We start from the raw sequence: 25882 nt of genomic DNA on the forward strand, positions 1-25882 counted from the left end.
ATTGAAAACATCTTGAGATCTATATATCATCCCATATTGAATCAAACTATTGATTTACATTTATATTCAAGATCTTCCTTTGCATTCTTAAAGTTTTAAAGGATTGCACTTGTGCTTTGGTGTTAAATCCTTTACAAGGCTTAATATAATCCTACAAACCGTTTGTCAAAACCCTTAAGCATCTCATTCAATCTCGAGAGGGGACAAATATAGTTTGAGGACAACGATCCCGTGTTCAAGCCTCAAATTCGTTCTTGACGTATTTCGTGATTTCTATTCATTTTGTTTCTATAATTTTGTTGTTGTTTCTTCTCTAACCCCTTATTTTCCAACACTATGTGGGAGCCATCAATCGAATGGGAAAAGAAAACATGTGCATACCGATCGATGATGGTCCGCCATGGTGGGTGTCGACAAAAGAGGTAGTGCAGACACTTTTTATATTTTTGAATTGTTGGTTTTGATCTTTGATTTCTGTCAAATCCATTGGAGTGCTGACTGGTTGTTGGGTGGTCTATGTCGAACGAAGTGGGACTGTCCGGAGATATGGAGGTTTGACGCCAATGGTGAATGGCGGTGGTAGAAGAGATAGAAAGAAAGAATGTGATTTTTGTTTTTTTAATTTTAATTTTTAATTATTTATTTGGAATTTATTTATACTTTTTAGGAGTATAATGGCAGTTTGTTTTTTATTTTTCTTTTCTTTTTTTTTTAATTTAAATATGAGGGTATCTTCGTCATTTCAGAACTTTTAGTTGAGAAAATAAATAAAATGATGATTTTCACAGTGCGAGATGAAAATAAAGGTAAAAATTAAAAAAGAAAAAGAAAAAGAAAAAGAAACGTATGAACGTTTTATACAATAATATTAATAGATATGGACTATTAATTATCTTGTAATAATGACTAAACATATGTATATAACTATGATGGTGTTTAGTGAGAATTAAAATTAGATTTTTTAGTATATTGTGATAGAAGTTTTTAAAGAGGGTGTTTGAAAGACATTTTTATATTATAATGTATTTTTGAATCGTAAATTGATGGAAAATGTATGGTTTAAAAATAAGATTTTTTTTTTATTTAAGTGTAATATCATTTTAATAAAGAATTTGTAGTTAAAAAAGACAGAGAAAAATACATTTTGAAAAAAAAGATACCAAACGAGACCAAAATATATGATTAAAAAATTGTGAAACTTATGAAAAATATGATTAATAGTTTATTTTAATTTAAATTAAAATCAAATTTTAATCAAACAAAACAGGCCGTATATTCATTGGTTGTAGAAAGAGTCCCTGCATTGTCTCCCTTTATGCGGCAAATAATCTTTTTCTTGGGTCCCTAAACCTCTCTCTCTGTGATTATTTTCCCTTTCAAAATCTAAGCAAGGTACGGTTTGTGCTTGCACAATAATGCAGTCAAAAATTAATTGTACGATTCTCTCTCCACCCAGGATCTTTTTATTTGTTTTCTGGGTTTCGCTTTGACCTTCATTTCGTTGTGAGAAAACATTTTCACAAAAATATTTAGGAGCACAATTAAAAAACTTATTTTTTTCTTATAAGAAATAAGAAAATAAGATTTTATGTTCATAAAATTTGTTAAAAATGTCGAACAATAATCATAGAATTCCAACATGGACACATCAATTGCAATGTCACAAAGAAGATTTCGAAAGGTGAGACTATGAACCAACCTTCTCTATTCTCTAAACCTCATTCTTTCAAAAAATAAAAATTGCTTAGGGTGAAGAGTTTGACATTAACACGTAGCTTCGCTATTAATCGAACCCATCTTAAATTCTGTGATTCGCATCGAAAGGTGAAGTATATACTTCCCTTTAGATCCTCCTAAATTATAAACCTAAAAAATCAGTCATACTTTCGATTACTTTAGACATAAATGGAGGTTTCATTGGACAAATATTGGACTTCTAGTAGCCTTAGATCTTTAACATAGAGTGGATGAAAAATTGGTGGTTCTTAAAATGTTGTTATGGCCCTTTCTTTAGCTCACCTACTACGATGGGAAGTCCTACTGACAAAAGCTAAAATGGACAACAATAGATCATGTTTCTCGCCAACAGTGGCATGTGCACTGACATTTATTGGACCCTTTAGTAGTCAAAAAGTTTGGGGGATCTTATGCCAATAGTTAATTAAGTAGAGGTACAGTCTCCATGTGATTATAAACATTGCCAATATCTACATTGTCAAGTAGAAATTCAGATACAAGCAAGGCGATTCATTTGATTTTGTTACTGCTTAATAGAATTTCAATCCACCCTTTAGTAATTTTTTGTAACCAAGCCTAGCTAAAAACTATTGAAACTTGGGAATTTACCTTTTACACGGGTCATATTTTACGTGTTAACAAGGCAGGCTTGACTCTCGGGGCATAGCCCAGTAGTACAAAGGATAGAAATGAGGATATGTCACGTTTTGCTGGTAGCCGTAATGTGAGGATTCTATTCCTAAGATATGAAATTGGACTCTTTGTAGAAGCAATGTACAGTCAGCTCTTGTTTCTTGACCTGCTGAAACACATTCCTCAATTTACCTTCCTCACAAAACTCTAAGGACGGAACGGTGAGGGCTCTCAACATTGAGGTTCAACCCTTTTTTTTTTTTTTTTTTTTTTAAACAAGGCAGGACTCGGTGGTAGTTGGATATAACATTCCTCCTATCCAAAAGAATGACAGAAGAGGCCCACACTGATATGTGATGCGACAAGAAGACTAAATGGCATCATGAATTATTCTCTTGATCGGTCAAAGAAATGCATATAGTTATGTAGTAATTATTTTGCTTTATTAATCCGTGAGTAGAAGAAGACAAACTGCTTTCATTTCATGTAGAAATTTCACATCATATTAATTGTCTGTATAACTGCACGTGGCCCGTAGAGGCAAATCAGAACAGGCTCAATCCGTAGAGGGTCCAGTTATTGTTAGGGCCTCTACTAAGCCCTGACCCAACATTTACAAAAATGGGTAACATCTTTTTCTCTGTTTAAAAATAATTATAATAAAAAAAAATAGGGAACAATTTTACAAATATTTTTAAAATTCCAAATAAACTTTTAAACCTTTTTATTCTTGAAATACAATTATATTACACAACCTGTATTCGCGTGGATTTGTCACATTCTATAACACATTATATTACATTATTTCATATCATATTGTACCACATGTTTCTATTATTGTTATCACTTTTAATAGAGTGTTATATATTGCTACCATCACCATAATTACCATTTGTAAATTCAATGTTATAGCATTGCTCTCACACCAGGTTTAACATTCATTGTTAGTCGTCACTTTTAACATTCATTGTTATATGATCACCACTTGTTGTTGCCACAAAGACTTATTTTTCACCATTATCGCTACTATCGTCGCTGCTTATAACACACTTTGCCGCATCTCTCCAACCGCCCACCTTATTATATTTTCGTGTGACCATGGTTGTAGAAAATGGTGGTGAAGTGGCGGCATGAAGGACCCGACATATGTCCCAAACCAAACCGATCGAACCGGATCTAAATCGAACCGAATCGAGTTATTCTTCTTAAGTTAAATATCCGAATGAGTATCTGAATAGAGAACCGGTGGGTTCAGTTTGATTCTCGATTCTAAACCAAGAATTGAAGAATCGAATAACAACCGAATATTTCTAATTTTTTGTCTTAAAAAAGTACTTGACCCAAGTTTTACCCAAATCTCTTATTTTATCGTGGTGCCCTTCTATCATTTTGGAGAAATCGAATTAGAAGCTCAGCTGCGTCTCTCTTCATTATTGTAAGTTCACTATCATCCTCTTCTTGTCATTTTCATAGCGAAATCTATGAAGAACCTAATAAAGAGAGACGCAAAAGACATCACGTGATTAGACTACGTTATTCTATAAGAGTTAAAATTGAACGCATCATTAGTTAAATTAATGTAGCGTTGTTGTAAATATTAAAAAAAAATTATTTTATGGAACTCGAGAATCGAATGAAACCGAACCCAAACAGTTTCATAATTAAATTTGGAGGAAAATTTCATAAGAGTTTAAGTATTAGATATTTCAAAATCAAAAAAACAAGTTTCAAACTTCAAAAGTTAGATTTTCATTAAAATTTATTTATGATTTAATTATTTTATTAATTAAATATATTTAGATAACAGATCTATATAATTTGGTCATGAATTAACAATTTAATTAGTTACTTATTATTTTTTGGTCACAAATAAGAAATTTTATGTCACAATTAAAAATTTTTGTAGGTTACAATTTGTTCATCAATTATAAATCAAAAAATTAATTAGTTAATGATTAATTTTTAGTTACAACTTATCAAATTATTGGCCACAATTTATTTCTCGATCACAAATCAAAAATTTTATAGGACACATATTATGTTTCGGTCACGAATTATAAATTTTATAGATCACGGATCACAAATATTATAGATCACAACTTATTAAACAGTCACAAATTATTAATTTTTTTATGTCACACGTTATTTTTTTGTCACAATTTATCTTTTTCTTTGGTCACATATTGTTTATTGGTCACAAATTAACCAATTCACTGGTTACAATTAATCAAATAATCTGTGATCACCCTAACACTTACGACCACCACTTCAACGCTGCATCCAACAGCACTACCACCACAGTCACCACCAAAACCACCACCACATTGATAACAAATTAATCAATTTATTGGTCACAACTTTCAATCAACTAATAAAATCGTCACAAACACCCACGTCCCATTCCACTCCAAAACACCGAACTACTGCAACCACCAACAGCGACGTCGCCCACTGTCACCATCGTTGAAATTACCACTACTACAACACCAACAGCACCCACACTCCATTCCACCACTCTAAAACACCACACCACAGCCAACAACCACCAGCAATGCCGCCTACCGCCACCCCATCGATATTACCACCGCTATAACATCAACAGTAACACCACTACCATCGCGGCGAGCACTGCACGGACAGCGACGCTAAAGTACTACACATCGGCCTATACCACCACCGTGGCCACCACTATAAAAGTCATCATCACACAAAACACCACCTAAAACCACCACCACATAAACACCACCCAAAGCAGCCACCTCACAAAGACCATCACCACCACCATACAAAACGCCACAACCACCACCACAAAAATCTCCACTGTACAAAACACCATCACTGGTGAAGAGTCCCCGGAGTGAGAGAGTGGATCTACCTCGCAAATACTGTTTCTTCGACGCCCAATCACAAACCACAAATACCCACAATATTTGTCTAACATCGCTGATCAACATAGTCACGGTGTTGTGCAGATCGAGAATCATGTTGAGTTGTGGCGACAGCGTCTTCACAGTGATAGCATCGACTGTGGCGCTGCGTTGTGCAGATCGAGAAACATATTCAATTATGGTTGCGTGTTGAGTGGTGGCGACGGTGATGACGTCTTCACAGCAATAGCATCCATTGCGGCGACGACGGAGAAGAGAAAATGAGGGATAGAGAGACACGAGAAAGGGAGATGGAAAAGATGGGAGCTGTGTCTTTTGTTAGGTAATGGGTAGGGTTTTTATTTTTTGGTAATTAGTTTATTTAAATAGTTAATAAAAAAAATTGATTTTTGAAATATCAAACTTCCAACCTGATTTAGGAATTTTGAATAATTAAAGTATGGTTTTGTGTGATTTTCACGAAATTTGAACCTGACGGTTCCACTTTCTAAATACCCGGAATTTCGAGTCCGAACTGAATCAGACCATGTCTAGCCCTAATTGCATGCGGTTGAGAGAAAGGCACTTTATTTTTTATTATATTCTAGAAAAAATTATGATATTTTTCCCTTTTAACAATGTTCATTTGCTTGACTCTTGATTAGGAATGTCAAAGAATCGAGCCGGCTCGCGAGCAAAACTTGATGTTTGAGCTCGACTCAGGTAAAATGATTCGAGCTCGAGTCGAGTCGATTTCTTGCTTGACCAAAGCTCGGGCCAACTCGATTTTTCTTCTCTTTTTTCTTTCTTTCTTTCTTTTTATTTTTTTTATTTTCTCTAAGGCAGCTGGCTCCTGGCTGCCTTTTTTAAGGCACCACGCTGCATTATTTAACAAGGTAGCATGCTACTTTTTTAAAGGCAGAATCGGGCATTTTTCGGACCGAACCACATTGCCCAGTTCGAGCCGGTGAGCTCGATTGCCATCCCTACTCTTGATCAATAATGGTCATTGGACCTAATTTGCCACGAGTTCTTCATATACACATTTATTGAAAGATTAGGATATAGTTGCTACAATTTAAAGATTTGGGAAGATTCACTGCAAATTGGGAAATGCATAGAAATAGCCTTTAGAAAATGGTCACTCTTCCAAAATGACATTTGGTCAATTTACATACCAAAAATGCCCTCCATTTGGATATTACATAATAAGACACTTTAATATAGAAATCCTCTATTTTAGTCCTTAAAATTAAATACTGGTTGAAATTTGATAGTTTTTATCTGATTTATTTGATTAATATTTTTAATTTGATTTTTTTGTTCGCTCTAAGTAGTACTCCTTTATTGGTATCAGAGTCATAGAGATCATGAAAATTAAAATAAGAAAAATAAATAATTATTAGCGTTTTGAAGAAGAAAGAGGTAGTTATGTATTTTTAAAACCTATTCATAATAGATTAAAAAAAATGATACTAACAATAATTAAAGAACTGCCTAAAGAAATAAATGAACAAATATTAGAAAAATTAATAATAGAAAAAATAAAAGATATATATACATATGAAAAAATTATTAATATATATGAAGATGAAGAAAATAATTTATATTATAAAGAAAAGTATAAGTACAAGTACAAGTAATACTACACATTTAAAATTAAATAAATTACTTATAAAAATGGAAAAAATACAAAAGGAAATACGAAATATAATGTTAATACCAGAAAGAATGAGACTATCAAATAATAGACAATTAATAAAATTAAGATGTGAAAAATTAAGACTTGAGAGTAGATATTTTATTATAGTAAAAGAAGAATTAGTAGATCCAGATACAGCTGAGAGAAGATTTTGAAAAATAATAGATAAAAAAAAAGATAAAATATGCAAATTAACCTATGAGTTAGAAATAAGAAAAAATTAAGATGTCAATAAGTGAATATATGGAAGAATTAAAGTCATTAATAAAATTGTTAATAAATGATGTACAAAATTTAAGAAATGAAGTAAAAGAAACAAGAAATGATAGGAAAGAAACATATAGAAAAAGAGAATATAGTAATAGAAACAGGAAGTATGGATGATGAATTTAGAAAAAATATATTACCAAAAATATTAGAAGATGAAGAAGAATCTAGAAAAAAATCATTAGAAAAATTAAAAGTAGAAGAAAAAGAAGATAAAAATGAATGAAGAATTAGATTGCTAATAGAAAATTTTGATCAATTAAACTTAATTGATATAAGTGAATACCAAGTTTTAATGAATACTGGAGGATGATCTAATCTAACAGAAATCTCTAAACAGGAATTATATGATACAAATGAAAGTTATGCACCTATATTTAATAAATCATATAGACAATTCTATGATAAAGTAAAAGATAGACAACCACCTAAAGGAAATAAATATAAAGATGGGTTTGAATTAAATGATCATTATGATAAATCAATTAATCATGGAGGAACAAAACTAGATTTAGATTGTAAAATAGATACTAAAAAAACCTTATTAATTTGGACAGATTCAATGATATTGTTCTTTTTATCTAATAAAGATGACACGTGGAAAAATATTGAAAGAAGAATAAATTTCTTAATAGCATCCTTTGAAAGAAATGTTAGAAATTGGTGGGAATGAATAAGTAATGATACAAAAATATAAATAAAAAGAAATGTACAAACAGAAATAATCAAGTCAGATAAACAAGGTATAGAAAAATTAATAGAATATATTTCAGATGAATATTTAGGAAAAATTTGGATAAGAAATGCTGAAGGGAATCAATAAGAGAAAAAGATAATGTTAGAATAAAATTAATAAATTTAACAATATGTGATATGTGTAAAATTAAAGAATATACTTATGAATTTAAAAATTACTGTTATGTTCAATTTTATAGTAATGAAAATCAAGAAATATACCAAGACATGTACTATAATAAGTTACTAGATTCATGAGGAATATATTTTAAAATAGAATTTGAAAAATATGTTAGAGATAATATTGGAATACCTAGAACTTTAGGTTCAAGAATAAAATTTTTATTTAAAAGATTTGCATATATATGTCGACAAAGACAATTAATGAAAAAATCAGGAATATTAATAAAAATATGCTATGAAGATATGAAAACCCCTGTATAATGGGAATGTAATCCTGAAAGAAGAATTAATAAAAGAAAATATAAAAATAAAAAATTTAAAAATTTTTGGAATTTTAATAAAAAATATATAAAACCCAAAAGAATATATTACAAAAAAAATAACCCGTATAATCAACAGAAGAATAAAAAGAAAAATAAAAGCGAATGTAAATGTTGGAATTGTGGAGAAATAGGTCATATAAGTCCTAATTGTGATAAAAAGAAAGTTAGAATATTACAAAAAGGATACTTAGAAATAAAAGATGAATTAAGTGAAATATCAAATATTGAAAAATACTATAATCAAGAAGTATATATAAGTGAAACAGAGGATGAATCGGGATTTGAATAGAGAAATTAAAGAAATAGAAAGTAATAACATAAATATACAAGAATATGAAGGAATAGAAGGATATAGATTAAGAGTCACTTTTGATAATAATAAGTTTAAAAAATTGCAAAAATTATCTTTAGACTTAAAAATAGGAAAATGAGAAGTCTTTGATAGAATTTGGAAAAGAGAAAGAATAACAATAAATGAATATTACAAAATAAAAAAAAATAGATGTAAGGACAACTTATGGACAACATAAATTAAATCTTTTAACAAAAAATATAGTTGAAAAACTATTAACAAAAATTAGTAAAAAACAAAGTGAAAAAATTCAATATGTTTATTTAGCAGGAATACAAATAATGTTTAAATCACTATTTAAAGAATAGATAGATTCACCCTTAACTAAAACTTTACATTATGGAAGAATAATAAATTTAAAAGATAGTCATTTAGAAATAATAGAAGAAAATTTAGCATATAAAAAAATTGTGTTTACGTGTTATCTAAAATATTGTGTATCATTAGAAGATAGAAATTTTAATGAAGTTTTAAGACTACATTTTAAACTTCATAGAGATGATATCATGCAACCAGGTGATCAAATTATGATTATAGAATATAGAGCTTTATATACATTTACTAATTCTAATTATGAGAATATTTATTCCAATAAAATATATATTAAATTCATAAAGAATGTAAAAATATTAGTAAAATAATATAACCAAATAAACAAATAAGTTTAATTCTAAAAGAATATGAATTTAGTATAATAAAAAATAAACCTGAAATAACAGAATTAAATGAAGGAGAATGTTCTAATAATACTATATTTAAAGATGAAAAATTAATTAAAAGATCAAAAAGTTTTAAAATACCTAATAAAAATCAGTTAGAAGAAATCAACAAAATAAAATAAGTAAAACTATATAGGAATGCTGAAAATATAAAAATACAAGGAGAATATTATAATGGAAGAGCAAATATAAATGGACCAAATATATTAATAGATACATGAGCTAGTGAATGTCATGTAGCTTCAATTAGAAATAAAGGTCTAATAACTCATAAAACTGAGTCATATAAGTATGTAAATTTTGAAGTACAAGTACCTATATCAGATTTAGAAGTTAAGGTACTAATAAAAATAGAAGGAATAGATTTTTTAGTACCATGCTACATAGATAAGAGTATGTATATAAATCCCCATATAATTTTAGAAATGAGTTTTCTAAATGGATTAGAAGATTATAGTATAAAAAGAGAAAAATTATATATTGTTCATAATGGAGAAACTACATTATGTAAAAAGAATTAGATGAATAATCAGATAAGTTTTTCATTAGCTGTGTATATACAAATTACTATTGTAGAAACAAATATAACAACTTGTGCTCTAATAAATACGGGAAGTGATATAACAATATTTAAATTTTTTTTTAATAAAATCATGAAATAATAATAGTAATATAAAAATAATTGAAGTTACAGGAGAAAGTACTCAAATAATTAATAGTGCTGAAAAAGTTAGTATAATTCTTGAAAATAAACAAGTAACAATAAATAAAAATTATAAATATGATAAATTAGAATGTGATATATTATTAGGAAATAATTTCATACAACAATTTCAATATTATAAACAAAATAATTATATGATAATGCTACAAATACCTTGTGGACACTTATTAAAAATTGACATGACCCGTCCCGAATCACTCTAGTGGACCCGAAACGTGACGTACGTCGATGATAGATGCTGACTAGATGCCAAATCTATCAACAAGGCTGACTATGAGTTATTTCAAAAAATGCAACAAAATCAAATGTTTATGTAAAATATAATACGATGGGCCCAAAATATTTACTTCGTGCTTCATCAATATGAGTTATAATATTCAACATGTCGTGTGACTCTCATTCCGAAAATCATTAGGTTCTTCCAGTTAAGAAGAATCAATTGCTACCTGTAGGAAAAATCGTGGGAAAATATATGAGTTGATAGTTCAGTGAGTAGAGAAGTTCCAAAATAATTATACTTTTTCAATTTTACATCTCTATCAAAAATCGAGTTCATATCATTTAATAATTTACAAGATAACATCATGTAATTATAACCAAAAGTGAAATATTCACATAAGGTCGTAAAATATCATCTCAAAATCATGATATAAACATCAACTGATAACCATGGTATAATCTCATCACATCAAACGTACTGAAAAATCCACAAAAAATGTACCATTTGACTGAAATATATAATCCGCCCCTCGAGTTAAGAACTTTTACCATAAACACGGTCAAGGCCCCTCAGTGAACTAGAAGAAATATATAATCACGGATACTTTTCTGATTGATCTCAAATTCATATCTCATAGTCCAATTCACAATGTAACGTATATAATCTTCGAAATCCCACATGTATTATAATAAAAAATATTTTCATAATAACTATGTAATTCGAACATATAATTGCATATACTTTAACAATAAACTTAATTTATAAATACTTTAAAAATATTTATATTTTTCCACTCACAGCACTATACTCGCAAAATCAACTTGGTTGGTAAGCTGTCTCGATATTTGTATCGTCGCCTGAAATATGATATAATTTTTAAATCAATAATTAACTATTTTAAGTAATTTCAATAATTAAATAGGCGATATCAAAACTTAATTATTTCACGTTTAAGGGATTTCTAAAGTCTCTTTAATCATTAAAACTAATTTTTCTTTCATCTTACTCAATTTCATAGTTTATTATACTTAATTCCTTCAATGAAATTGAATTTAATCTAACGATCTAACAATTATAAAATCAAACATATCCTGACAATAAGTAACTTTTTACTTACCTTTCAAAATTGAGGAATTCAAGTCTAATAATGTAGACCACTTATTTTTTAACAATATAGGCGAACTTTCCTTTTTTTTTCGTCTTCTCTTTTTTTTTTTTTCTTTCTTTTTCTCCTCTTCCTTCTCTCTTTCTCGATTTTTCTTGCTTCTGCCGTCTCCAGCCTTATCTCTCTGCATGTATATATGATATATGAAAATGGCAAAGGGTTAATTACTTGCCACATGTAATCCACAACCCATTTTTGCATAGGAAGTCCTTATTCTTCAATTTAATATAACATCTAGTCCTTTACTTCCAATAATATATAAGTAGATTCCTAAAATTAAGTTTTATCCATTTAACCTTTAACTATTTTTCATACTAAATTAAACCCCAATAAATAATTTATTTCATTTAAATCCCTATTAAATATTGACTTTGACCAATTGAATTTTGGACTTTGACTAAATAATTTTCTTGACTTTGACTATGAGTGAGTGAGTTATAACAAAAATTTCTAGAGAATTTAAATCTAATAGAGTTCAGCTAGCCTAGCGTGGTGATAAATGGAAGAAAAAACCAATTATATATAATGAAATAAAAAAAAAATATTATATAAAAAGGTTCTAAAAATAAGAATAGAAATGAATATAAAAAAAATTATGGAACAACTAGAAAAGCTTTATGGAGAAAATCCATTATTATTTTGGAAACCACATCACCCAAAAGTCAAAATAGAATTAACTAAAAATGTTATAATAAGAGTAAGACCAATGATGTATACTATAAAAAATATACAAGAATTTAAAAATCAGATAAAAGAATTGTTAGAACAAAAACTTATTAGACCTAGTAATGGACCTCATAGTAGTCCAGCCTTTATAGTTATGAAACATTCTGAACAAGTTAGAGGAAAAGTTAGGAAGGTCATAAATTATAAAGAATTAAACAAATATACTAAATTTGATGGTTACTTTCTACCAAATAAAGAAGTGTTAATAAATCTTGTAAGAGGAAAACAATATTATTCTAAATTTAATTGTAAATCAGGATTTTGGCAAATAAAAATGGAAGAAGATAGCATACAATATACTACATTTAGCACACCTCAAGGAAAATATGAATGGTTCGTTATGCCATTTAGTTTAAAAAATGCACCACAAATATATCAAAAAAAATGGATAATATATTTAAAAAGTTTAATAAATTTCTAATTGTTTATATAGATGATATATTAATATGTTCCAATAGTAAAGAAGAACATAAAACTCATTTAGTCCAATTTATTAGAGAATGTAAAAAGAGAATGAATTGTACTATTTAAAAAAAAATCTATAATAGAAAAATAAGATATAGAGTTTATTGGATTATCAACAGATAAAAGAGGGATAAAATTACAGCTCATTTATCCAAAAAGATAGAAAGTTTTTCAGATAAATTACGATCCAAAGAACAAATACAATTTTTTTTTTATGATGTTTAAACTATGAAAAATGATTTATTGAAAATCTTTCTAAAAAAAAAACATAAAATCTAACGCGGGTGTCCCCATTTCAAAATTTAATAGATTTCTTAATATTTATAAATTCTCATGGATTGTGTAAAATTTGATAGAATTTAATAGATTTCATAAGATTTGAATGGATTTCTATTTTGTAGATTTTAAAAGATTTTCATGGATTTTATAGATTTCAATGGATTTTATGGATTCTGGGTAAAATTTATAAATATGCTTAACATAAGCCACAAATTTTTACTTCTTCTTTAACGACTCATTCTTACACATATGCACATTAATAAATCATTGAAAATGATCGAATCCTTATTCAATTGTTTGTTAAACATTGAATATTATAGCAGATCTTCAATAAAAAATACACCCAATATTCAACAAAATGCGAGAGTGGAAGAGGACACAAATATGTAGTGTTAAATAATCAAAGTCGTAATCAATATGAATTAGTTCAAAAGGTCACAACCTTGTGAGATACAAACACACAGATGTACACATACATGACTACAAGGCAATTAATTTCATACCTCCAGAATTCTCATTGACCATGTAGACACAAATGAAAAAAATATGGGATACCATCCTCACATGTCTTGGCTAGGATTTGCAGGTATATATAGAAAACACACAGCTCTTCCCAAGAAAAATGAATAGGGTACAGAACTTGAAAGACGAAGTTGTTCCAGTATGCATACTAGAAATCGTAAATTACGTTGTGTACATTTTTAGGTTTGGGTTAAAATTGTTACTGATTCTTTGTACTTATATTTTTACCTTGAAATCCTTCAAAATCTATCTACTTAATGAAATCTTTTAAAATCAACTAGTTATTGAGGACATCTAAATTTCAAAACTACCTATTAAAATTTATGTTGAGGACACCTAAATTTATAAGTATTTTTTAAAAATCTAGATTGGGGACACCTATATTTTAATGAATTATATTTAAATCTAAATTGAGGATACTTCAATTTATATGGAGTTTTAAAATCCATCAAACTCTAGATTGAGGACACCCCCCTAAGTTTTATTTAGAAAAACAAATACTAAAGGATGGAATGAAAAACATAAAAAAATAGTTAAATCATTAAAAGAAGGATGTAAAAATTTACCAAAATTAAGATTACCGGATGAAAAAGATAATTTGATTGTTAATACTGATGCCTCAGATAAATATTGGGCAACAATATTAAAAACAGATATAAATGAAATTTGTAAATATTCAAATGAAAATTTTAACCAAACAGAAATAAATTATACTACTTATGCAAAAGAATTACTAGCAATTATCAGAGGAATAAAAAAGTTCTCGTTATTTTTATTATCCAAGAAATTTATTGTTGAAACTGATAATTATCAAATTCCAGGATTAGTTAGGAATAAATTACCTCAGGGATTTTCAACTCAAATATAAAAATACTGTTAAATATCACTAATGAGCATCATAAATATGACATAGAACTCAGAAATCAAGTTGATGTTATTGCAGCACAACTAAAAGATATATTGTCTGAGACAGATATACCAAAGAGCTTAGAAATGAGTTTTTCAAAACAATACCAAACAGGGACAGCTGGAAGCAGTAGTGGACCCAAACGTGACAACATACCAACTGATAATAAAGGAGATTCCATTTCAACCAAAAAAGTTATGATGCATGGAGATAAAAGAGATACCAAAACAATCAGTATCATAGACCAAGAAAATAAAATCCATTTAGATCCAAAAGAAGAAAAATATACCGAAATAGTCAAAATTGCTTATGAAATAAAAATGAGTGATTCATATTTCATTTTTTCGGGAAATAATGTTTATCCCAAAATAACAGTCATGAAAGGAGGAGACCCTTCATTTATAAAAATTATGGCAGGATTCATGGATTTGATATATCCAGAAAAAGATTTGATTGAAATTTCGAAGTTTGATGACATATTCATTAAAGAAGTATCCAGATTTGCCAAGGGAAGGAAAATTTATTTGAAATTCTATTCAATAAGTTCAAAATATGATGGAATTGTTTATTATCCAGTTGAACACATAATCTCAATTGGATATGTGCAGCCAATTTTGAAATTGATGTTATAGAAAATAATAGAAAAGTTTCGATAGTGACAAAATCATGGATCAGACATAGAAGAGTAATTGGATTAAAGCCATTTACAATATTGCCAAAAATTTGTTTGATAAAAAATTCTCATACTTATGCCAATATGAAAATTGGATGTTGGTATCCAATGGAGGATATGGAAAATCAGAAATTTTAAAAGACTATATTACAAGATTCGATATACATCAATTCCAGGATATCCTACTACTATAAAAGAATCCTGCTAGCTAAGGGAGTGCCCCAACTATATGTGAAGAAATGAAGGAAGAGGACAATAATGTAGCACCTTTAACAAAGGTGCATGGAGAATAATAATACAACTGCATGTGAGGGCATTGAAGATAAAGAGTAATAATAGAAAAAGATGCTCTTTGAATAAAAAAGTTGAAACAACATGTGAAGATGTAGGCCCAAGGAGGAAAATAATAGAGAGGCAAGTGTGCCTTGCTGATGTATTCAATGATGTAATAGAGTTTCAAAAACTTGTATAAATAGAGATATTGCCATAGAGAAAAATCATCTTACTTTGAAATCTCGAGTTGTAAGCAATAGTTACTAAAAAAATTATTCCCAGTTGAAAAATTAGTTTTTCTGGAAATCCCTTTGTATCAAATAGAAGTATTGTATAAATTCTGATAGAAATAAAACTCCAATAATTTGATATGAATATGAGTTTCTAAATCTTTATTCCCATAGATTCATGAAAGATTCGATAAAAAGTTTCCTTCTTATTTTAGTAAAAAGAAAGTTTTTCTTTAACAAAAGTCTAGAATTTTATTTTTTAGAGATTGATACAGTGAGAGCAAGTAACTGAAATAGTAACAATTCCATGAAGGCAGGAGGCCGTTGAAGGAAACAGTGTACAGATTCAGAGCTCGAAGGCCATTCGGTTCTAAGAATAAAAGTCTAGATCAAACCTAAGGTAAAACCATTAAACTTTTGCTAAAATTATAAAGAATCTTTTTAAGATCTTAAAGAATCGTAGGGATTAATTGATGATTATGAATAAATGCCAGGATATACAATTGAAGGATTAGATAATTAATTAGAAAAAAGTTAGAAAAAATAAAGAATATTATCTCTCAACTAAAAAATATAAATTTACTATTTGAAAAATATAGGATTTTAATTAGAAAATATGAAATATATGTTGCAGATTATTCTTATTTATTAGATCATAGAATGAATTTATATTCAAATATTCAAAGTAAAAGATAAAATGTTTAAAAGATTAGGATATAGCTACAATATAGAAAGAATCATTTCATTAAAGGTGTGTTTGATTACATTTATTTTTCATGAAAAATATCAGTTTTCTACTCAAATTTCTACTTGAAGTATTTGATTGCTATTTTTTTTCATGGAAAACATTTTCCAACTTTTGAAAATAGGCCTAATTTTACTTATTTTTAAGGAAAACATTTTCCTTGGGTTGAGGTGATTTTTGTTTTCCACAAAAGATAGAAAATATTTTCTTTTCTAGATGATATTTTTCATGTCAATCAAACACACTCTAAGGGTAATATAGACCTTTCAAAAAAAAAAAAATAGTGATAGGCTAAATAGAAAAACCTCAGCTGCAAATTTCCGATAAACTAATTCGTTTATAAATCATTGGTTAAAATATAATAAAATAATAGTAATAATAATAAGGGTATTACTATAGGAGAAGTTAATTACAGCAGCCAAACGAGCTCTAAAATCCAACTTAAATCCGGGGCCAATTCTGGTGCCCTTTCTGTTCAATCAGATTTCTCTGAAATTCGAAATTGAAATAGCATTTTTTTCCCAGTATCAACAATATCTATGAATTGCGAAGTTTGCCAACTCAATGAGCTTGTAAGTAACCTATTTTTTGTGTCGTCTGTGCGTTTTTGTGTATTTTAGGCATATTTCTTTCGGACTGATTGTAGTGCTTGTGTTGTGATTACACGGGTTATATCAGGAAGTGGAGCACTTTGAGATACGTGAAGTTCTCCGATGTAAGTTTGGTGCTTTGTTTATTTATTTATTTAATGATACATCCATCTACTGAAAGCTTTTCGCATAATTATTTCGGCAGAATTTATTTTCCCTCTTTTCGCTATCAGAAATTGATTTTTAATTACCTTCATTTGAATGCTGATTTATGTTGCCCGTTTGACCTCACATACGAGTAATTGTCATACATAATTGCAGCAGCCTTTTTGATTATAGGAAATTGCTTTCTAAAAAAAAATAATAATAATAAATTTAACAAAGTTCATAATATTATTTGTTTTGGCATCTTCTGCCTTGAGAATTAACCGGGTCAACGTTTGTGTGTAGGCATTCTACATACAATTCTGTTCCATAGAGCTTTAGGCCTGGTGCGGCCAAAGGACGTCGATTTGGAGCTTTTCGAGATTACCTATGTCAGTAACTTTCATTTTCTTAAAGTGATTGGTTTATACTATCTTCAAAAGATGCAGCCTATTCAGCATGCAGTGGACATTTATTTTGGTATAGCGTTTAGTCAGAAATGTGTAAGAACTTGCAGCAAGCAAGCAAGCATGCATATAAAAGGTTCTTCTTTGGATGGAATGCAGAACTTGTGCTAATGAGTGTTTTTTTGTTCTTTTTATGGTCGGCATTTCTCAGTATTCGTAATTAAAGACAAGATTTTGATGTTGACTTTTTACCACATTGTCTTCAACTTCTAAAATTTATTGTATAGGTGCAATGTGGTGATGTGGAGGTTGAGAGGAAGATAGACGAGAAGATTGACCAATTCATTGACAGGGTAGAGAAACACCCAAAGAAGAAAAATCAGGTTTATGGCTTGCCACTTCCTCTTATTTGTCACATGCTTCGTTCTTGATGTTTCGTAATTCGTAATTTTGCATTTTCATGTTTGAGTGGCATTCATGAATGTGAGTTATGAATTTTTATTTGTTCTGTCTCATCAATGGAAGGTGAGGTGTTAAATTTTGTTAAGCATTTGTAGTGAAACAGTGTCTAGGTGCATCCACTCCCTTTCTTTGGGCAATTGATAGATAAAATCAAATTCTAATGTGAGATTGGTCTATTCTTGCTTTGGCTTTCTGAAGAAGTTTATTTCAAATAAGAAAAACACGGTCCTCTTCATATTGGGTACACACCACCCTGGAATAGGACGTACCTGTGCTATGATATCTTTGAGGATTAATAGATGCAGTGCTTCCCTCTTTCCCAACTCCCATTTTTTAAGGAGACAACACAAAAGTAGCTTATCGCGTCAACTGGTTGATTGCCAGAGATATATTGGTTATTTCATCTTTTCTTATCATTGACAGAGCTGATCAATATTGAGTCTATGGAGAATAAATGTTTTATTTTACAAATTTGCTATTTGTACATCCGGGGTGTCAACCCCGGATGACACCAGAGGGGGGGGTACCCCGGATGACACCAGAGGGGGGGTGCCCACGCGTAATAAAATAATTGTGGGCCTCCCTCTCTTTTGAGGGAGGTGTCATTAGGGATGTCAACCTTGTGTCATTAGGGATGTCAATCCCGTATGTACAAATAGCGAAATTGTTTATTTTATGTACAGAGGACCGATTTTATGTACAGAGGACCGAGACAGTGTTTTGACTCTCTTCCTTTTTGAATGACTTGTGAAGAATGTCATTTAACGAAGACATTTTCGCATTGTGATTCCATAATTTCGGTTTAAATGTTGGCAAAATGTGAAAATGATGGCCGTCAAATTCATTTCAGAGCACATTTAAGAATGTTGATGGTGATTAGACATCTGAAATTGTGGTGGTATGGTGTCAACTGTTGAAAGTAAATGTTACTTTTTTAAACATTGTAAGAGGATGTGTCAAACAACATGAGAAGAGGGAGTGGTAGATATCCTTAAAAGTTTCTTATTAACATTGACGAAGTGTAACTAGGAACAACTATGCTAAATGTTAACTTAATGAATTAGTGTATGATTTAACAATTGTACACTGGAAGATGAGCCAGGTTTCCCTTCTGTCCTTATAACCAAGAATGAAACATAAATTTAGTTATTGGTGATGCCCTTGGAGCATGAATATCTTGGACCTATTTACATGTCTAATAACGGTAAACTTCAAATATTTTCCTATTCTGCCCTTAATGCGAATGGAGAATCGAAATAAGATTTCAGACTAGCCAGGTGGAAATTTATTTTTATCCTTATAATAAGCAAAATTTTTTTTTTTCAGTATTTTGTATCAATTTTTTATTTACTTAGTTATGCAGTGCATCCTTAATTAAGGAGTTGCATTTTTATTATAGTTTGTTTGAGACGCAATAGAAAATGTTTCCTTTTTAAGGAACATTTTATGCTGTACATGGATCCTAGTACTTGAATTCTGATTCCATGTGAATCCAACATTACATGTTTATGCCCCTGTTTGAGCCATATTATTGTAAAAATGATAATGAAAAATATAGCCGTACGGAGCCTCACACAAGAAATAAAAAGTCAAATATGGTGGCTTGATGTGATGGATAACGGTCATATTCTTCATTTTAATGAGGAAATAATGGGCTCAAACAAGGCATATTTATGCTGTTTTGTCAGATTTTTATCCATTGAGATGTTTGTTTATGTCAGATACATAAATGGGCTTGTCAATCATGCAGATATGTTTGTCCTTTTATGAGGTGAAAAACAAACAGGCTACATGGTTCACAAATAAAGTTGAACACCTCTACTGGGAACAATGGTACATAAATTTAAATGTGATGCAACACCCAAAAACACCGTCTGGCAAGTCTCATCATTCTAAACTAGTAGTTGATCCAGGAGGTACTTACTGTCTGCCTCGTGCTAACTTTTGGATATTATTTATTGTCTGCGTGTATATATCTTCACCTTCTTCCTCTAAGAATATTTTTAATACTGCAGTTGAGGCAGGAGGTGCTAGGCGTGCAGCACTAGAAGCATCTCTTCGTGATGTTCTGTTCCAAATAATTAAATTTGTAAATGAGAAGAAGGATCATGTTCCCTCAATACCGAATCTGGAAGGCTTTTTGTTTCCCTATGAAATTACAATCTCAAGGTACTCGTGTCTCTGCCACTTGAATGACATAGTTATGCCTAAGTCAAAACGAGTGTAGCATACTATCACCTCAAATGCATATACTTTGTGCACCATCACTAAGTGCTTTCTTCCCTTGGAGACACCTTTTAAAGGAAATCTAGGCTCCTGCGTTTCTATTCCTCCTTAGCGTTCATGATATTTTTGAAATGGACTCAAATTTTATTGAGGCAACAATAGAAGTCTTATATCCATATTTTAATAGAAACTCGTGGTCTTCGTGTGTTTTTCAACTCTCTTTCAAAATTTTCTTGGTAGTTTTCTTTGATATAATTTGGCTTTATCTAATATTTTCCAAGATTTTGTGTAACATTTTGGTTAGATTCTGAATTTTGCTTATAAAATAAGGTTTTGGTGTTCTGGCTTTTGGGAGGAGAGACACTCAATTGTAATTTTCTGAGATATGGTCCTTAAAAATTCTCACTTTAACCTCTTTAGTTTCATACATTTTACTTCCTAATATATTAAGTTTTTCTCAGTAGTCCATGTATTTGTAACATTTTCTTATTCAGAAGGAATAAGTGTGCCCTGTGCACGAGATTTGAACTTGGGTATATATGGGCTTTCATTTTATTTTTGCAATAATAATAATAATAATAATAATAAGACGAAGAGGAAGAAGAAAGAAAGAAAAGTGAAGAAGAAGAAGAAGAAGAAGATGTTGCATGTTTATTCTGTAACTGTATGAGAGTCTTTTTTTGTTGGAAGTAAATTAGAAATTCTTGTTTTCAGATTAATGGCTCAACTACACAGACATTTATTACTCGTGGGGATTAATTTCCATACATCAATGGAATATCAAGTTGGATAAGATTGCTACAACAGTGGAGTAATCTGCTGACTTTCAACATCTAAAATGAGACATCTTTTTAATATTTAGAAATTTTAGCCATAATTTGTAAATCAGCGATTGCCATGAGTGAAGGCTGAAGAAAGACAATCACTGCAGGAATTTGGCTCATTAATAATTGCATAAAGGAAAAACGTTCATGCTATATTGGTACTAGGAAACTGCTGGTAATGTATAATTAGTGATAAATACAATGTTTTAAAAATCGGACTGGTTATTGACCCAGAAAAGAGAATGGGTCAAGGGGGTCAAGAGGTCGAACCGGGGTTGAACCGGTAACTTTTATAAAATAGAAAAATATATATACATTTATAAAGAATGAAAAGTAAATATTTAAATCAAATCACAAAACCAATCAATTACAACTAAGTCAAGAGCTATTCAGTCCAATTATATAATTTAAAATAACTTAATAAGTCAATAACATAAAGTTAATGTCAATAACTGAATAACATGAAAACTTAAATAGCTAAAATTTAAAGTGTACTCTGATTTTCTGCTTGAAAAATTTGGTGGACGAGTTGGCCTTCTTCGAAACAAGGTTTTTCTTCATAAAAATTAATATTAATTTCATTAATAATTATATGATTTTTTGTAGTTATCAATCTGGAAAAGTGATCCTGAACAAAAGTGGTATCAACAAAGGAAAATCATATCAAAAATCCATTCACGAGGATATTAATTATAGATCTTATTCCACATTCTTTGATTAATTGAATAACGGTGTTCATTGGAAAACTTTTCCAAGCAGACATTATTTATCCACTAACTTCTGGAAAAAACGAAGAATACAAGCTATAAATTAAAACCGGCTTGAAAACCTGAAAACTTGAAGAGGAGAGCCTTAAAATCTGTTCAATCCATACTTCCGGCCCACTGATTGAAGAGGAGAGGAATTGAAAACTCTTTGAATTGAATTGAAAGTGGAAACTTAAAATAAGGGTTTTCTTTAATTTTACAGGTTCCTTATAACCGGGAGAGGGTCACAGTTTTCATATGACCCGGCCGGTCCGACGGGTTTCTGTGTGGTTTTTAAATTACAGGGTTTTTAGTTCAAACCGGACTGGATTTCGGACCAGTTCCCAGTTTTCCTGGTTGAACCGGCCAGTCCGGTTTTTAAAACATTGGATAAATATGTAAATATGTGCTATTACTGATCTTAAAAAACTAATTTAATATTTAAAATTTAAATTGATTGACTATCCTGGTTTTCTCCTTAAAGCAAATCGTTAGTGTGTTTTCCAATGTTATTCTTATGTTTTTCCTAGATGTACCTGAAGCCAATGTGTACAGCTGCTAAATTATGTACTGCCTTCTTTTAGTTCATCAGATTCTGCATTCAGGATGGATATGTTCAAGAGGATGCTCCAGACACCTCATCCATCGATGCTCAGCTGATTATCATAGCCCTGAAGTTCACCCTCTTACTTTCCCCTTGTCGAGAAGTTAAATATGTTGCTTTGTGTCTCAAGGTGAATATGATAAAGCCTACAGTCTGTAAATTGGAGCTTTACAGTATAGTGGAAACTGAAGGTTGATACTCTGAAATAGATTACGATATGTACATATCAGTTAGCTTATCTCCAGTATACTCTTTTATCATAGCTATTTTTATTTGACTCTCAACTACGAAAATGATTTTGTACATATTAATTAGCAGATCTTATGATAACCGTGTCTGCTTGGTGGGCTTTCTTCAATTATTCAGATATGTCCATTTTTTTGGTCTCTTGGTTCATGACTATAGCCTATTTCATTTCAACGATCAAACTTTATTTGGATTGTTATATATATTGTTGTAAAATGTAAGTTTATTAGAGTTTACATGTAAATGACAACTTTACTCCTATAGTCTTAAAAATTATTATCATTGTATTCATAGTTCTTACCCATAAATATAGGGCTCTGATTCTTAATAAAATATACACAAGTTTACTGATTTCTTTCTGTTATCTTCTCTTTTCTTTACTTTTCATAACACGTTATCAGTACGAAAACGTAACTCTTTAAAGTATAGTGAAGTTAGTAATTTTTTTGAAGTACAGTCATTCGTCACGTGCACCAAAATTAATTGGGCAACATGTGATTTTTTTTTTTTTTTTTTTAAAACCGTTCCCGTTCATTTATCAATGCTAATTTCTTTAAGCATTAGTTCCCGTTCATTTATCAATGCTAATTTCTTTAAGCATTAAATTGTTCTTTTCTTTATTCCGCCACCACAATCATGGCTTACTTTTGTAGTCAAACAACCGCATATGCTACATTTAAATACGTATGAATTAACCTCTTTTTCATCACTTCTGCCACCTCATTGCAATAGAGTTTATTCACTAATTCTCCTTTTCTTTTTTTATTTTCCTTACGATTCATGCATGTTGCTAATTGGTTTGCATTAATGAATTTGTTTGCCTGCGTGTGTATCCCTTAATAATAAGTATTCATGCATCCAATTCATCAATTCACTGCTATAAACATTTGTGTTAATAAATTCAGATTATTATTATTATTATTATTATTATTATTATTATTATTATTAATCAATACACGTTAATGAATTAAAATCAATTTATATGTGCTTATTTGCTAAATAATATTGTGCTATGTAATTTAATGTTTTATCATCGTTTTTTTAATGTTTAGCAATAAAACATTAATTATTGAATTCGTTCTTAACTTGTTATTGCTCTTGAAGTAACACAACATTATAATTAATATTCTTGAAAAATATAACTTGCTCTTAAAGAGCATAAATTATAATTTTCAATATTCCAGAAGAATATCGTTGTATTGCTCTTGAAGAAGTAATAGTAAAATACAACGTGCTCCTGAAGTAACACATGTTTCGAACAACATATTATTTTAAATTAGCATTTATCCTTGAAGGAAAACACATAAATTATATCATGATTAACGATTGTGTGATGTTTAATCATATTCTTCGAAATTAATTGTATTTTCTCTTGCTCTTTTTTTTTTTGGGTAGTTGATCAAATAGCAAATATCACAAAACATGAATTTGCTGCACTTGACATATCTGTAAAAAATTATCTATCATAGGTACTCAATGCTGATATTCATCTTGTCTCAAAAGTTTTGGGATAGACAATAAAAAAATGAAACAAAGAATACCTATAGGATCGTGCAAAAGCACTTATCTTCTTTCGCCATTATCTTCACAATGGACTGAAAATTGAATATTTCACTGAGAAAGATTCATAGGTTCTTTGGAAAAAATTAACTGAGAGATTTGATCATCAGATGATTATAGTTCTTCCCAAAACCAGCTATGAGTAGATGCACCATTATTTGTAAGACTTCAAAACTGTTAGTGATTACAATTTTAAACTATTTAGAATGTTGAAAATTGACTTTGTGCGGAGAAAAAATCACCGATGAAGATATGTTGGAGAAAACTTTTTCCACTTTTCACGTCTTGAATGTGCTCCTGTAGCAGCAATATCCTGAGCGTGGTTTCAAAAAGTACTCAGAACTTATATCTTGCCTGCTTGTTGCTGAATAGAATAATGAACTGTTAAAAATAATGGATTATGTCCAATTAGTTCTGTATCATTGCCTGAAACAAATGCAAAATCAAGACAAGGACGTGCACATGGACGCGAACGCGGATGTGCAAGTGTATTAAACCATGGACGAAATGATCAACAAAGTTATGACAACAAGACAATAATTTAAAAAGGCGCAAAGCAAATGAAAGTAGTACATCCAAAAAGTTGCATGAAGAAAATTGTTTTAGAAGTGGAATAAAAGGGCATTGGACACCTACCTGTTGTACGGAAAAACATTTTGTAGATCTTTACCAAAAATCAATTAAGGGAAAGAGGAAAGTGGAGACAAATTTTGTTGACTATGATGATCCAATTGATGTGACTCATTTGGATGTCTTCGATTTCTTTGCTGATCTAAATGGAAATATTGACAATTTGATTAAAGGTGATGTGATGGAAGATATAGATTAGTTTATTTTCTATGTTTCTAGCGTTTTCCTTTATTTAGTTTGAAATATGTTTTTTACTTTTCACAAAAGTTTTGAACTTTATTATGCATCGTTAATTTTACAGTATTAATTATGTTTATTCTTTTAAATTTAAATTCAAGTTTTTTTATATATCTATTTTGTTATATTGATAGATTCATGATGGATTGTCAAGGAACTTGTGCGATTGATAGCACAACTACACATACTATTATTCAAGATAAAATACTTTTTGGACTTAACATTAGAAGAAAATAATGTTAATACGATACTAGGTGCATCGAATATCGTTGAAGGCTCCGGAAGAGCTTGTGTTATTTTACCAAATAATACAAAATCATATGTTGATGATGCACTTTATTCTAGCAAACTCAGAAGAAATTTGCTTAGTTTTAAGGATATCCGCTGTAATGGATATCATATGAGATGATGCAAGAAAATAATATTGAATATATCATTGCATAACCTCTCTTGTATTTGGTCAGAAGCAGATAAAGGAAAAACTTCGTGTATTCTCATCTGGCATGTATTATATATTTATAAAAATGGTTTAGTCAAATAATGTCACTAACCAGAAGTTCGTTGACCCAAAAAGTTTTATATTTTGGCATGATCGACTTGAATATCTAGGAGTTATAATGATACATTGAATAATAAATAACTCACATGGACATATTTTAAAGAACTAGAAGATTTTTTTATCTAATGATTATCCGTGTATAGCTTGTTTGCAAAACAAGTTAGTCATTAGACCTTTGGCCACAAAAGTTAATATTGAAT

At 29.8% G+C, this 25882-nt stretch overlaps 1 protein-coding gene across 3 annotated transcripts; it reads left to right on the plus strand.

The window, feature by feature from the left end:
• The first annotated feature begins 16850 nt into the window (after positions 1-16850).
• LOC111410361 (autophagy-related protein 101) lies at positions 16851-22836 on the plus strand. Of its 3 annotated transcripts, none has more exons than XM_023040654.1 (7): positions 16851-17019; positions 17126-17162; positions 17488-17573; positions 17876-17971; positions 19801-19966; positions 20066-20219; positions 22439-22836. In XM_023040654.1, the coding sequence occupies exons 1-7, from the start codon at positions 16987-16989 to the stop codon at positions 22644-22646; spliced, it is 780 nt and encodes a 259-aa protein (XP_022896422.1). In that variant the 5' UTR covers positions 16851-16986; the 3' UTR covers positions 22647-22836. The 3 variants fall into 3 exon arrangements, with proteins under 3 accessions (XP_022896422.1, XP_022896425.1, XP_022896424.1); XM_023040657.1 differs by having other exon boundaries at positions 16852-17019; positions 22377-22836; XM_023040656.1 differs by having other exon boundaries at positions 16852-17019; positions 22431-22836.
• The last annotated feature ends 3046 nt before the right edge of the window (positions 22837-25882 follow it).

Source organism: Olea europaea, chromosome 15 (genome assembly GCF_002742605.1).
Source record: "Olea europaea var. sylvestris chromosome 15, O_europaea_v1, whole genome shotgun sequence".
NCBI classification, from domain to species: Eukaryota; Viridiplantae; Streptophyta; class Magnoliopsida; order Lamiales; family Oleaceae; genus Olea; species Olea europaea.